This window comes from Lytechinus pictus, chromosome 15, assembly GCF_037042905.1.
Source record: "Lytechinus pictus isolate F3 Inbred chromosome 15, Lp3.0, whole genome shotgun sequence".
NCBI lineage: Eukaryota > Metazoa > Echinodermata > Echinoidea > Temnopleuroida > Toxopneustidae > Lytechinus > Lytechinus pictus.
This window is the reverse complement of record NC_087259.1, coordinates 21,191,214-21,203,432: the sequence shown is the minus strand read 5'-3', so window position 1 is coordinate 21,203,432 and position 12,219 is coordinate 21,191,214. Positions and strand designations below refer to the sequence as shown.

Genomic DNA, 12,219 nt, shown 5'->3' with positions numbered 1-12,219 from the left:
GTCGGAAGACACAACGATGATGATTGGATAAAAGTAAACTTCGGGAAAAGTTTTCTGTATATCGATTTCAGCAGCTTTGCTATCGGTTATTAAATAGTCTTTTGAAACGAATTTAAATGAATAATGAACAAATATTTTGCCTTTGTTGGCAATCTACCCCTCTAAAGAGTCTTTAAAAAATTTAATACAAATTTTTTTTATTTTAAATGATCTCAAAGTATGATATTGAAATTAAAAAGATAAATAAACACAAAATCATAGTATCATTTTAATCTCTAGAGACTGTATTTACAGTCTACATACAGTGATCCAGTATAGTGCATGCAGTTCCATTTCATTTTGCCTCGGTTAAGAAGCCGTGTAGTAAAAAAGGCCGAAATTCTTCTTCTTTCAATCTTTTCGTTTGACTAACATTTCTTGTACTATTCTCGTTATTTTGGACATTTTAGTGCCTGAAATTCATTTGTATTATGTCATCATATCTTGCAAAAAATGGCACAAATGCCTTTTGGACCAGACCTCTGAACTTCATCGCCGGTGAAAGGGTACGGCCCACCAACGTCAACCGCAGCCAAACGTTTCCCGTAGTGGAGCCTGCGACAGGTACTAATACGCCTGCTGTACTTGTCGGCTACTATGCCTACCTCCGGACGATCAATTTTAGAAAGTCATTTGGAAAAATTAACAAGAGAAGTTTCATCAGTTTTTACTTAACCTTTTAGTACAAAATGTTAGGAAATATTATAAATCTATAGAGAACAAAATAGAAGATGATTACAACTATTTTATATTATAATTTTGTTGTTGTTTGTTGTGCCTTGTGGGTCATTTCCACACCCAAATGATCTCCTCAGACTCAGTCATGTTGGTAATGGTATATTATTACTAAGTATTAGTGTGATCCAAAGACAAAAAAGAAGGCTTCAAAAAATTAGTGTCCGGACACCCGACCCCCCCCCCCCCCCATCCTACTGCCTTCCGCCGGTTTGGTGGTTGACACGGCATAGCCGTAGCGACTCGATCTGCCTCCAGCCAAAGTCTTTGCAGGTATTGTTTCGCTGAATGCATGTGATTATGTGTAGTCTGTAGATCACACATAGAGTTTGAACTATCTATTTCTCAGTCAAAATCCACGTAGGCCTAGTATAGCTAGACTATATTTCGTCAAATTTTGCAGTAATTCTTGGACTTCAAGAATATTTTCATATTATAGACCCTATCCTTATTCATTTGTCCGAGTAACTAGGACTAACGTCATTAGGCTGGCTCAATTTTGGTAGAAAATTGGTGTGATAGATGATTACAACTTAGTAGATCTACTTTGACATTTCGACAACAAATTTATGTCATTTCCACCAAAATGTGCAAAGCTGTAGAGGAAGGTAGATTCAACTTGAAGTGTTGCAAACATTTAAAAACTGGGGTTCAAGTAGGCCTAGCCCTAGAGGCTAGAGGTCTACTTGTTTTCAAACTATTGAGTAGATCCATTAGCACTTTTGTTGGAGCAAATGTTCTAAAACACCAAAAATGAACCAAAGTTTTGGTTCCCTTGTGAGTAAAAATACTTACCACTCTCCCATTTATTCAAACTCAAGGTCATAATTTTCATACTTTGCAGCGCTAGATCTGTAGCCCTGTGAGAAGCTTAACAATAGGGTCCATGGATTTTTTTTCAGCTAATAAGATTCATTAAGTCATCAGGGCCCCATTTCACAAAGGTTAGAGATAAATTGCTAATATAAAAGAAAAATTCTGATTGGATCCTAGTTAGTCTACTGAGCAAAATGCGCATGCAACGATGGTCTTACTTTTGATATGCCATTTCGTTTAGCAATTTACGCTAACCTTTGTGTTAAGAGGCCCAGATCTGCAATTATAGGGCAGATCACAGGAAAACTACAGGTTGTTAAACATCTGTTCATTCATTGTGATGTTATTGCACATAGAGTAAATTATGCACAGATCATGATGCACACAACATAATTGTGGAATGTCCTTTATAAAATGGGTCAATTTTAGGAATACTGTTTTTATGAATTTTAGAGGATACCGTATGTATTGTAGAAATTAATTCATCTCAAAGATTTGGCAAGGATAAATTTTTAGCGGAATTGAATTTACAAGTTGAAGGCAGCTGGTTGACATAGTGGCTATCAACATTTGATCTAATGTGAGATATGTGGGGCTACTGGCAATGTGGGAAACATTTTCAATTTGAAAATTATTCATTTATTGGTCATACAGGCAAAATACTATGTGAAAGCCCTAGCTCAGGAAAGGAAGATGTTGACAGAGCAGTTAAAGTTGCACATGAAGCCTTCAAGACTTGGTCACAGGTTCCAGCCATTGAGAGATCCAGGATCTTGCAAAGAGCAGCACGGAAACTCTCGGTAAGTGAGATAGCTTACCCAACTTTAATAACTGTAGGAGCCTAGGAGGTCCTGTAAATTCAAACCAGATATCACTGCTTAACAACAACAACAAAAAGATGTTGACAAGGGTATAGAAACCTTGGTGATGTCATTAGTAAGAACTCTCCATATACATGCTTTTGGAATAGTTTTTTTTCAGCGCAACAGGTGATGGCTTAAAGTGTTTGGACTGTTCTGAAGTGTTGAAGTCATTAAATACAAATGCTGAAATTTTATTTTCATCTCTAAATCATCATTGGTCTCACTTTACTTTGACTGGCTGTCGCAAGTAGAATTGCATGTTTATCACAATAAATACATGGTCACATGGTCTTCATTCAATCATTTAAATAGTACCCACTGTATAATGCAGCAGTAAAAGTCATCAATTTTTACAATATGTAACAAGTATTGTCAACTCAAGTGCATTGCCTACATTATTATTGTACCTCAACCAATGGGTGGACCATGAGGGTAAATTCATTGATTCTCATTTCATGGATGTGACTTAAGGTCTTTAGACTGTTGGTAAACTGTTGCTCAATCTGTTTGGAATTCTAACATGATAATTAAATAATTGAAATGGGGTTAATCAACTCAACTCAGTTGAGAATTTACCTATATGTACCTACACTAATTTTCAATGCTCTTTATATTTAGAGACAAAAAAAAAGAAATGACTTGTGCAAACATTTAAAGTCATTTCCAACAACTTATACTATTTTTTTTTCTTTTTCATATGTTTGGGGATAGGGTGGATATGATATGACTATTAACTGCAACTCAACTAAAACATATACTTATTTTGTTTGAGTCTGCCCCATTCAATAAGTCAGAAAACTTTCAAATATTGTTTATCAGATAATGGATATGAAAAAATATTTATCAATTTCTTGGTGTTTTCTATCTAGGACAATCTAGAAGAGTTTGCCAGACTTGAGACAACCAACAATGGAAAACCTATCTGGGAAGCCAGATGTGACATTGAGTCTGCCATTAACGCAATTGATTTCTATGCAGGACTTGCACCATCTCTAACGGGTAAGCTTCCACTCACTCTGAAGATGGTTGCCATGGAAGTTATGTACATTTATTGGGGTATCAAGGTCACAGTTCTTCATTAAAATATCTTTAAATATGTTGTTCTCGCAGTAACTGAGGAACCATCATTTTGTAGGAATAAAACTGTCACAGAGGCTGTGTACAATAGTCGCTCTTTTTGCTTATTAACTAAACCATGTGAAGGATCAACTTAAAAATTAAACAATTGAACATGTAGGCAAGCTGGAACAAAATTAACTACTGAATATCTGAGATACTTCAGCTAGTTATACAATACAATCACCTTGTTACACTGGCGTAAATCCCGGGGGGGGATGGGGGGGGATATATTCTTCCTGAAATACCGCTTAACAAATAAAACAAATTTATTGAATCATAAAATGCAAATAAAGAGCCAGTTCACCATTTCCAAAAGAAATACTTATGTCCTTATTATAACATTGAAGAGAAACCCCCGTTTCTTCCAATTCATCAATGTTGGGGTCTTTGGGAAGGGATCAAGATCGAATGTCAAAATATATGAAACATTTCCTGTCCGTGATTACGTTCGCATTAGTGGATTGGTGAGATATGTCTGCTCTTAATGAATTCCTAAAATCAGTCCTTAAAATGTCCCTTCTGATCTGAATATAAACAATTTTCAGCTCGCACTTCGCGCACGCATCATTTGGAAATACGTATGGTCCTTGTTAATTCCTACAAAGAAACCTTAGAATGTCCACTTCAGGTCTGAACTATCTAAATTTTCAGCTCACGCTTCGCGCTCGCAATATTTGATTAGTGAGATGCGTATGATAATCATGATTGCAATGACTACAAAAAGTGTTTCATGTGTTCAGATGTAATTCTGATAAAATCAGCAAGCGCTTGGCACTCGCATTAGATGACTATGGTGAGTTATGCATGCTCTTAATGGATTCCTAAAATATATTCCTTGAAGTCTCGCTGTTTGGGGTCAAAATATACGAAAACTTCAGCTCTGGCTGCGCGCTCGCATTGTTTTGCGAGACAGGTACCTATCATGATTACACAAATTTGATTACAATGTCCCTTTTTAGGTGTGAATATAAAAAAATGTCAGCTCGCGCTTCGCGCTCGCATTATTTGATCAGTGAGATACATATCCCTTTAATGCCATTGTCCATGTCTCTATTAGGTCAGAATAACTGGCAACTGAGCGCGCTCACTCAGTGATTCAAAAATGTTGCTGGTGCCCCCCCCCCCCCATTCCGTGACCCACGGTACGCCACTGTGGACATATCAATGACAATTCTTTGCATATCTAAAAACATGATTGCAAAAAAAATGCCAAAATATTTCAGTCATCCCCCCCATCCATCAACACAGATTTACGCCAGTGCCTTGTTAACAGGATTGGATATTTCTCAAATTATATTTGTAAATCAGAATTATTAAGAACAACTTTTTTTTGTCACAGGACAGCACATTCCATGCCCAGATGGGTCCTTTGCATACACCCGTCGTGAACCCCTCGGAGTGTGCGTTGGTATCGGTGCATGGAACTACCCTATACAGATGGCAGGCTGGAAGTCGGCCCCCGCCCTGGCCTGTGGAAATACCATGGTCTTCAAGCCATCCCAGTTCACCCCGGCCACTGCATTACTGCTAGCAGAACTCTATGCAGGTAATTACTGTATAATTATCACGCATATGTTTGCAGAATTTTAATTTTTCACAAATTTGCAGTATAGAATTGGCACTTCTGTGTATGGTCATTGATGTACATGATAGAAAGCAAATTCTTGTGTCTAAAATACCTAACGAAAATCCGTTCGTAACCCTTAAGCAGGAATCCTACTCGGCTTCTTGGACTTTAGTTAAGGTACCTATTAAATAAATGTATTTTATAAATAAATAAATATTTTTGATGACTAAATGTTTTGATTCCTAAAATGAAGTCCAAGAAAGGTCAGCAATGCACAAGTTTAACCCATCCGAGCACTGGTGGATTTAGGGAGGGGGGAGGCAAAGCCGGCCCATGCCCCCCCCCCCCCCCCTTTGATAGGCACAATTAAAATTTGTAATATAAAAATGCTGTTAACACATAAGTGTGCCCCCCCCCCCTTTGAAAGTGAGGACTTTTATTTTTGCTTTGTCAAATTTTTTCCTCGGGAAAATGTGCCCCCCCCCCTTTGGAAAATCCTGGATTCGCCCCTGCATCCCAGTATCTGGAATAGTCTCTCTATCGACATCCATTCATGTTCTTCATTATGAGTGTTCAAAAACAAGCTGAAAACCTATTTGTTTTCTTGTTTTATTGTAAGCACTTAAAGAGTAGAGTTACTTACATGTTATTTTTTAATGTGCTTTGAGCATGTACATATATGGTTAACTTATGTAAATTGTACAGTATGTAAATGAATTGTAAAAATATCTGATCTAAAAATTATTTTCTCTACCTCAGAATGTGGATTACCGAAAGGTGTATTCAATGTCGTTCAAGGCCAGGGGGAGACGGGTCATCTGCTCACCAGCCATCCTGATGTCAAGAAGATATCTTTCACTGGTAGTGTGGCTACTGGAAAACTGGTGGGTAACATTAGTCCTCCTCGAAACCCCTTTCATACTAGGCAAACTTCACCCGAATGTGTAGTTAAAGATAATATATTTTTATTTTTTATTGTTGTTTGACCATGATAACAAGGATGGCTGTGGAAAGTTACAGTAACCATTCTCTTATAAAGAGGATGATGATATAATACATTGATATGTATTCCTTTATTGTTTGCACTCTGAACAAGGACATCAGTTATTAACATTTTGTTATTACACAATATGATTTAGGGCCTGTTGCTGAAAGAGTTGAGTTTAAACGCAATTCAACGAAAATCAAACGCAAGTCCATAATACACACATTTCATTGGTTGAAAATTAAGTTGCGTTTGATCGTAATTCTCCCTGTAACTAGCCCCTGTTAAAGTATCAATTGTATCTCAGGAGGCACCATGCTTACTTTTGCATCCATTAAAATACATGGATAAATTCCTCAATGAAATGCCTTGAAAGTCTGGGAATCTGGTTTCTTCAAGCTGTCTCTGATAATTTCCCTTATATTCTGGGAGCTCCATTTTGAAACTGGACTGAGAAATGCTGGTGACACAACATTTGCTCCTGCGACAATTGCTTCATGCTGTATTTTGTCGTTAAGATGTCTACAGTGTTAGGGTTAGGGATGCAATGGGGTTTTATGTTAGGTTTGAGGGTAGGGTATTTTGTTAAATCCGTTCCAGGGTTGAAGTTGGTCATTTGATTAGCATGTAGAATTTATAGCGGAGCAATTGTCGCCTGAGAAAATGTCATAGAACTGAAATATCTTGGCCACAAAGATCATGCTACTTGTTAATTTCTATACTGAAGGTCCTGTTTTCACATCTCCCCTCCTTTTTGTTGTAGATCATGAAAAGCTGTGCTGATGACATCAAATCTCTGACCCTTGAACTTGGAGGGAAATCCCCCCTGCTGATATTCGGTGATGCAGATCTCGACAATGCAGCCAAGGGAGCAATCATGGCAAACTTTCTTACACAAGGAGAGGTAAATGGAACAGATATTAGAGAAATTAAATTAACCCCCATGTTTAATCTGCATGTGAAAAGCGTGCTTTCTGTTGGCTGAAGTATTGTAGTATAGTGGCTCTGACTCTTGCTTCGTCATCAGAGGTTCCTGTGTTTTGGCAAGGCATCAGTCCACCCTTTGCCACTTGTCACCCCGGTTTTAATTATATATCCGGTAGGATGCAAAAGCCTGTGAAGTGTGCCCAGCAATTGAATTGAGAAATCTCTTGTTGGAATGCTCTTCAGAGAGTTGAGAAAGTGCATACATTGTGTGCAGACAAGCCAGGATCAATTGAGTGGGGTAATATGTATCTCTAAAACATTTCATTCTAATTTTTAAGTGTTATATAAGCGCAAAATATCATCTTGTAATACTCTGATGACAAAGTCAGGGGAGATAAAATGATGTTTTTTTTCTCTCCTTTTGTATATAATAATTATTGTGAACATTCATTTTCATTAGGTCACTCAAGTAATTTTTGAATAGTTAAGATATTTGATATCAAGGTGCATTAATAAAAGTCTTAAATCATTAAGTATGCAAAGTGTCTGTTTGATAGTACTTTAATATTTGAAAGAATTTTGATCAAGATTAGTATAAAGGATCTTCTAGAGCTTTGTATAAAGATATGGAATTTAATCGTACATTCAAATCTAACAATCTCTCCTTTCCTCTCATCCACTTCTGTGCATGTAGGTTTGCAGTAATGCAAGTAGAGTGTTTGTAGAGCGAAGCATAACGGATGAATTCGTCAAGAGGTTTGTAGAGAGGACAAAGAAGATGAAGATTGGTGATCCTCACCTGGAAGACACTACCTTTGGAGCCTTGATCTCCAAGGAGCACCAGGACAAAGTCATGAGATACATAGAAGGAGCAAAGAAAGAGGTGGGTTGAAGGGTAAATTGCCAACTGGTCTACACCATCAATATAAAGAAAATGATAGAGCTCGTAGGCTGCCGCACACACGACCCGGAAATCCCAGGGGGGATGTGTCCCCCCTACCAAAAATAGTAGGGGGGACATTTGATATTACCTTGACAATATCAAATGTCCCCCCTACTATTTTTGGTCTTTTATGATGGATAAAAATACATCACTTCACAATCAAAATAATACATGTATTTTGTACTATTAAATGACCTTACATTTTTTGGGGAAAACCCTTTTTTTTTCTTTTTTTTTGTTTGGGTTAAAATGACCTCACATTTTGGGAGAAAAGCTTTTTGTTGTTGTTTTGGGCTTGTAAAATTTTCCAAGCTCTGGTCCCCCCTACCTTTGGGGACATGAGGGAAAGTACTCCATGACACAATTAACATTATATGGGGCCATACCAACACAAAAGAAATATGCACTTCCAATAAAAAAAATTGCAGAACTTTTTGCCAGTTTAGCCTTTTGGAGTACTTTTAAGCATTTCGGTGGCCTCATCAACAGAGTGCAACGTTACTCTAGCCATTTTTTTTTATCAACACCGTCATATTCTACTTTTCATAAGATCTCATCCTTGATGGTCTAATCCCATGTTTGTCTATAATCAGTTTGTCTACAAACCATTTTGTCTCATTTACATAGTGCGAAGATGATGTAACTTCAGTCTTTGAAAACTATAAAAGTTTAATTTGTAATAACAGTGAAGCTATGGAAGAAGAATAAATTTTAACTGTGCATAGCGTAGAATGCATTTAATTTTATCAATTATTTTTTGTTTTAAAGAATGCACATATTTTTGCTTTGCAGGGAGCTAGAATTCTCCTTGGGGGCGAGTGTGTGACACCCGAGGACCCCGCCCTGGCTGGTGGTTTCTACGTCTCACCAACCATCATGGATAATGTCACAGATGACATGGTCATTGTAAGGGAAGAGGTCTTTGGTCCTGTGGCGTTAATCATGCCATTTGACTCGGAAGAAGAAGCTATAGAGAGAGCTAATAATACTCAGCTTGGACTTGCTTGTGGCATGTTTACAAAGTGAGTGAATAGTGATTTTATATTGACTGGGTTTGAGGGGTATATTGAATATATTGCCTGCCATAGGGAATTATTGCCCCAAGTCAAAGATGAGGGTAATATTGTATTCATTTCATGAAGGGCAACATTTTCAATGTTCCACAAAAGCATGCCAAGCCATTGGTATGATTACTGTTAAGCTGTGGCCATAAAATTGTGAAATATGAACCAGTTATTTGTAGAACTGACGAACATGTCCATTAGACTGTTGATCACGCTGATTACAGATCATCCATGTGGATGTGTAATCTTGGCTCTTGTGATGTAAATTGTGAATGTGCATACTCTTTAACACCTACTCAAACATTCATATTGTCATGCCTCCACCAACATCGGTGGTGACTAAAATTTCATGTTTTGCGGTAGTGTGTTTGTTCCGTTTTTGTTCTTTCGTTACCTAAAGCATTGTTTGATGGATGTATTTCAATCTTGGTCCACTATGTAAGTATGCATTATGAGAGTGATAATGATCTGATTATATTGGGGGTTCACAAGGTCAAAAGTCACAGATATCTTTATGTGCCCAAAAGTGTCTCATTCTTGCAATAGCCAAAGAATCTATTATTAAAGGTGTCAATTTTAGGGATCATGTACCGACTCTCGCTTCCCCTTTTCTCACTCACTCCCTTTACTTATACAGAGACGTTCAAAGAGCACACAGAGTGGCAGCTAAACTGGAAGCAGGAAATTGCTGGATCAACAACTACAACAACCTTCCCCCAGGGGTGCCGTTCGGTGGATACAAGCAGTCTGGCCTGGGCAGGGAGAATGGGTCGGCTACCATAGAGCATTACACTCAACTCAAGACGGTGTACATGGAGGCTGGTGATGTGGACTGCCCTGTGTGAACGGACCAGTCATGGTTAAACAAATGCGTCATATCTGACCTGCTCCAGCAAATCAGGCCCTTGTCAACGAAATGCAATCCAAAGATTCCATTCTATTAGGAAAGCACTGGAGAATATATTCTTACTTATATATTCATATTTTTATATCCTTTGGCAAATTTTTCTTCAGTGATTTTTTTTTTTGTGAAATTGAAACCCTGCAATGATTAGAACATGTTCCTAATTTGAGTAGTGTAGGTCATGAACAGCTCAATTTTTTTGTGTAATGGTGCTTAGGTTATAGACTGAAACAATCTTGTGTGCTTTAAGGAGACCTTATGGGAATCCAAAATGATTATAAATACTGTAGAAAGATCAAATAAAGTAAATTATTTTTGTAAGTTGCTTACCAGCCAAGTATTTTTTTCTAAGAACATTCTGCCACCCACCTGTATGTATGTCTTGCAAATGTGAGTGTTTCTAAAGCATATGAGCTGGTTCAGGGGTGGATTCAGGATTTTCCAAAGGGGGGAGGGGGGCACATTTTCCCAAGGAAAATTTGACTAGCAAAAAAAAAAGTATTCACCCCAAAATGAAGTTTATCATGTACACGAAAAATTTGAAAAGCAAACCCCCCCCCCCCCCCCCCCAATAAAAAAAAAAAAAAAAAAAAAAATCCTGTGACTTTCAAAAGAGGAGGGCACACTTGTGTAAAAAACGGCATCTTTAAATTAAAAATTATGATTATGGCACTCAAAGGGGGGGCACAGGCCAAATGTGCCCCCCCCCCCCCGATCCGCCACTGAGCTGGTAAGCAGTAAATATGTATGAAACTTGCAAATTTGTATTTCCATATTTTTTAGCTTATTATTATTCCATCTAATTCCAATGTGTTTATCACATCAGTGTGAAAGTATTTCAATATTGATAATTGTATAAGAGGTATTCTGTACTGAAGGCAGTCCAGTTATTATGGGTACATCATTCAACTCACTGCCTACACTATGTTTCACTAAAGCAAGCATGAAGCATTTTTTAAATGATGTGTAATTTGATTTGATATCTTCTCATTGATGAACTGTGAATTAGAGTCATGACCAAGCTTTATGTTTAACATATCAGTTCATGACGATGAAACTGCTCTTTTATATGACAATGAACTTATAATAAGTAATAGTCATATTAAATTGGTTTATTGTATTTCATATTGAAATTGGTGAGGATCAAATGATTGATTTGTATATATCTATACATTCCGTTCTTACAATGATATCCCTTAATTCTGTTGAACCAAAGATGTAAAAACAAAAATGAATACTTTTCTACGATTTAATTTTAATTTATTTACCATGGTAAATATGTATGCAATGTAACCTCATCATCCTTTCTATTTTTGTTCTTATGATCCACTACATTTTATTTCACGAGATGTATCATTTTGATGTCACCAATTTTGGTTGTTTTTATTTTCAACTCATGGTTTCATTTTCTGAAAGGATAATCTGTGCTAACATTTTTTTTTCCTGCAAACATGTATGTCTAATTTTGTTTTTTTAAATGGTCATATATTTTTTTTTTGCAAGTGATGATAAATATCATTCATTAATTTTTAAGAATAGATGATCAGTATAAAGAAAATCAATGCACATGAAAAAATTCATATATATTGAAGTTGGTCACCATATTCCGGGGGGGGGGGGGGGTGGTGCCAGTCAAATATATTGCTGTACACACGCTTGACCCAAAAAACGCGTTTAAAGGGGTGTTTTTTTCAGTTTTGGACGCGGGCTGCGCGTGCACTCGTTAAGGGTATCAAAAACACCGATTTTCAAAAATAAGGGTGGTTTTGAAAGACTGATCAATGGTCCATCGCGGGGTCAAACATATTTAGGGTGTTTTTTTTCTCCAAAGCTTTTTTTTTAAGACTAGCCAAACATATTTAGGGTAAGTTTTTTTTCCCCAGGGCTTTTTCTTCCTCGTTTCTGAAAATGGTTTAGGTTCTTCCTGACTGTGGTATTTTAACCCTAACTGCACTGAGGGGTATGCAATACCCATGATATAGTTTTGTTTATATTTAAATATATTGTTAGCAAGAAGACAAAACTTGTTTAGGGGTCATATTCTGGCAATAACTTGTTTAGAGGCCAAATGTGTTCATGAAGCTAGCGAAAAACTTGTTTAGGGAGTTATTTTGCACACAGAGAAAAACTTGTTTAGGGGGTGTTTGGAAATAATTTGGCCATGCGTGTGTACAGTAATACATTTGACTGCCCCCCCCCCCCCCTCCCCGGGCCATCTACAGATAAATCTACAGGTACATAAAAGAAGGTAGTTGAT

The 12,219-nt window shown here is 37.2% G+C and overlaps 1 protein-coding gene across 1 annotated transcript; it reads left to right on the top strand.

Moving 5' to 3' along the window:
* Positions 1-270: 270 nt before the first annotated feature.
* Positions 271-10,522, top strand: LOC129277163 (4-trimethylaminobutyraldehyde dehydrogenase A-like). Its single transcript, XM_054913374.2, has 9 exons — positions 271-603; positions 2,245-2,390; positions 3,323-3,452; positions 4,912-5,118; positions 5,899-6,023; positions 6,888-7,028; positions 7,746-7,934; positions 8,787-9,016; positions 9,696-10,522. The coding sequence occupies exons 1-9, from the start codon at positions 471-473 to the stop codon at positions 9,901-9,903; spliced, it is 1,509 nt and encodes a 502-aa protein (XP_054769349.2). The 5' UTR covers positions 271-470; the 3' UTR covers positions 9,904-10,522.
* The last annotated feature ends 1,697 nt before the right edge of the window (positions 10,523-12,219 follow it).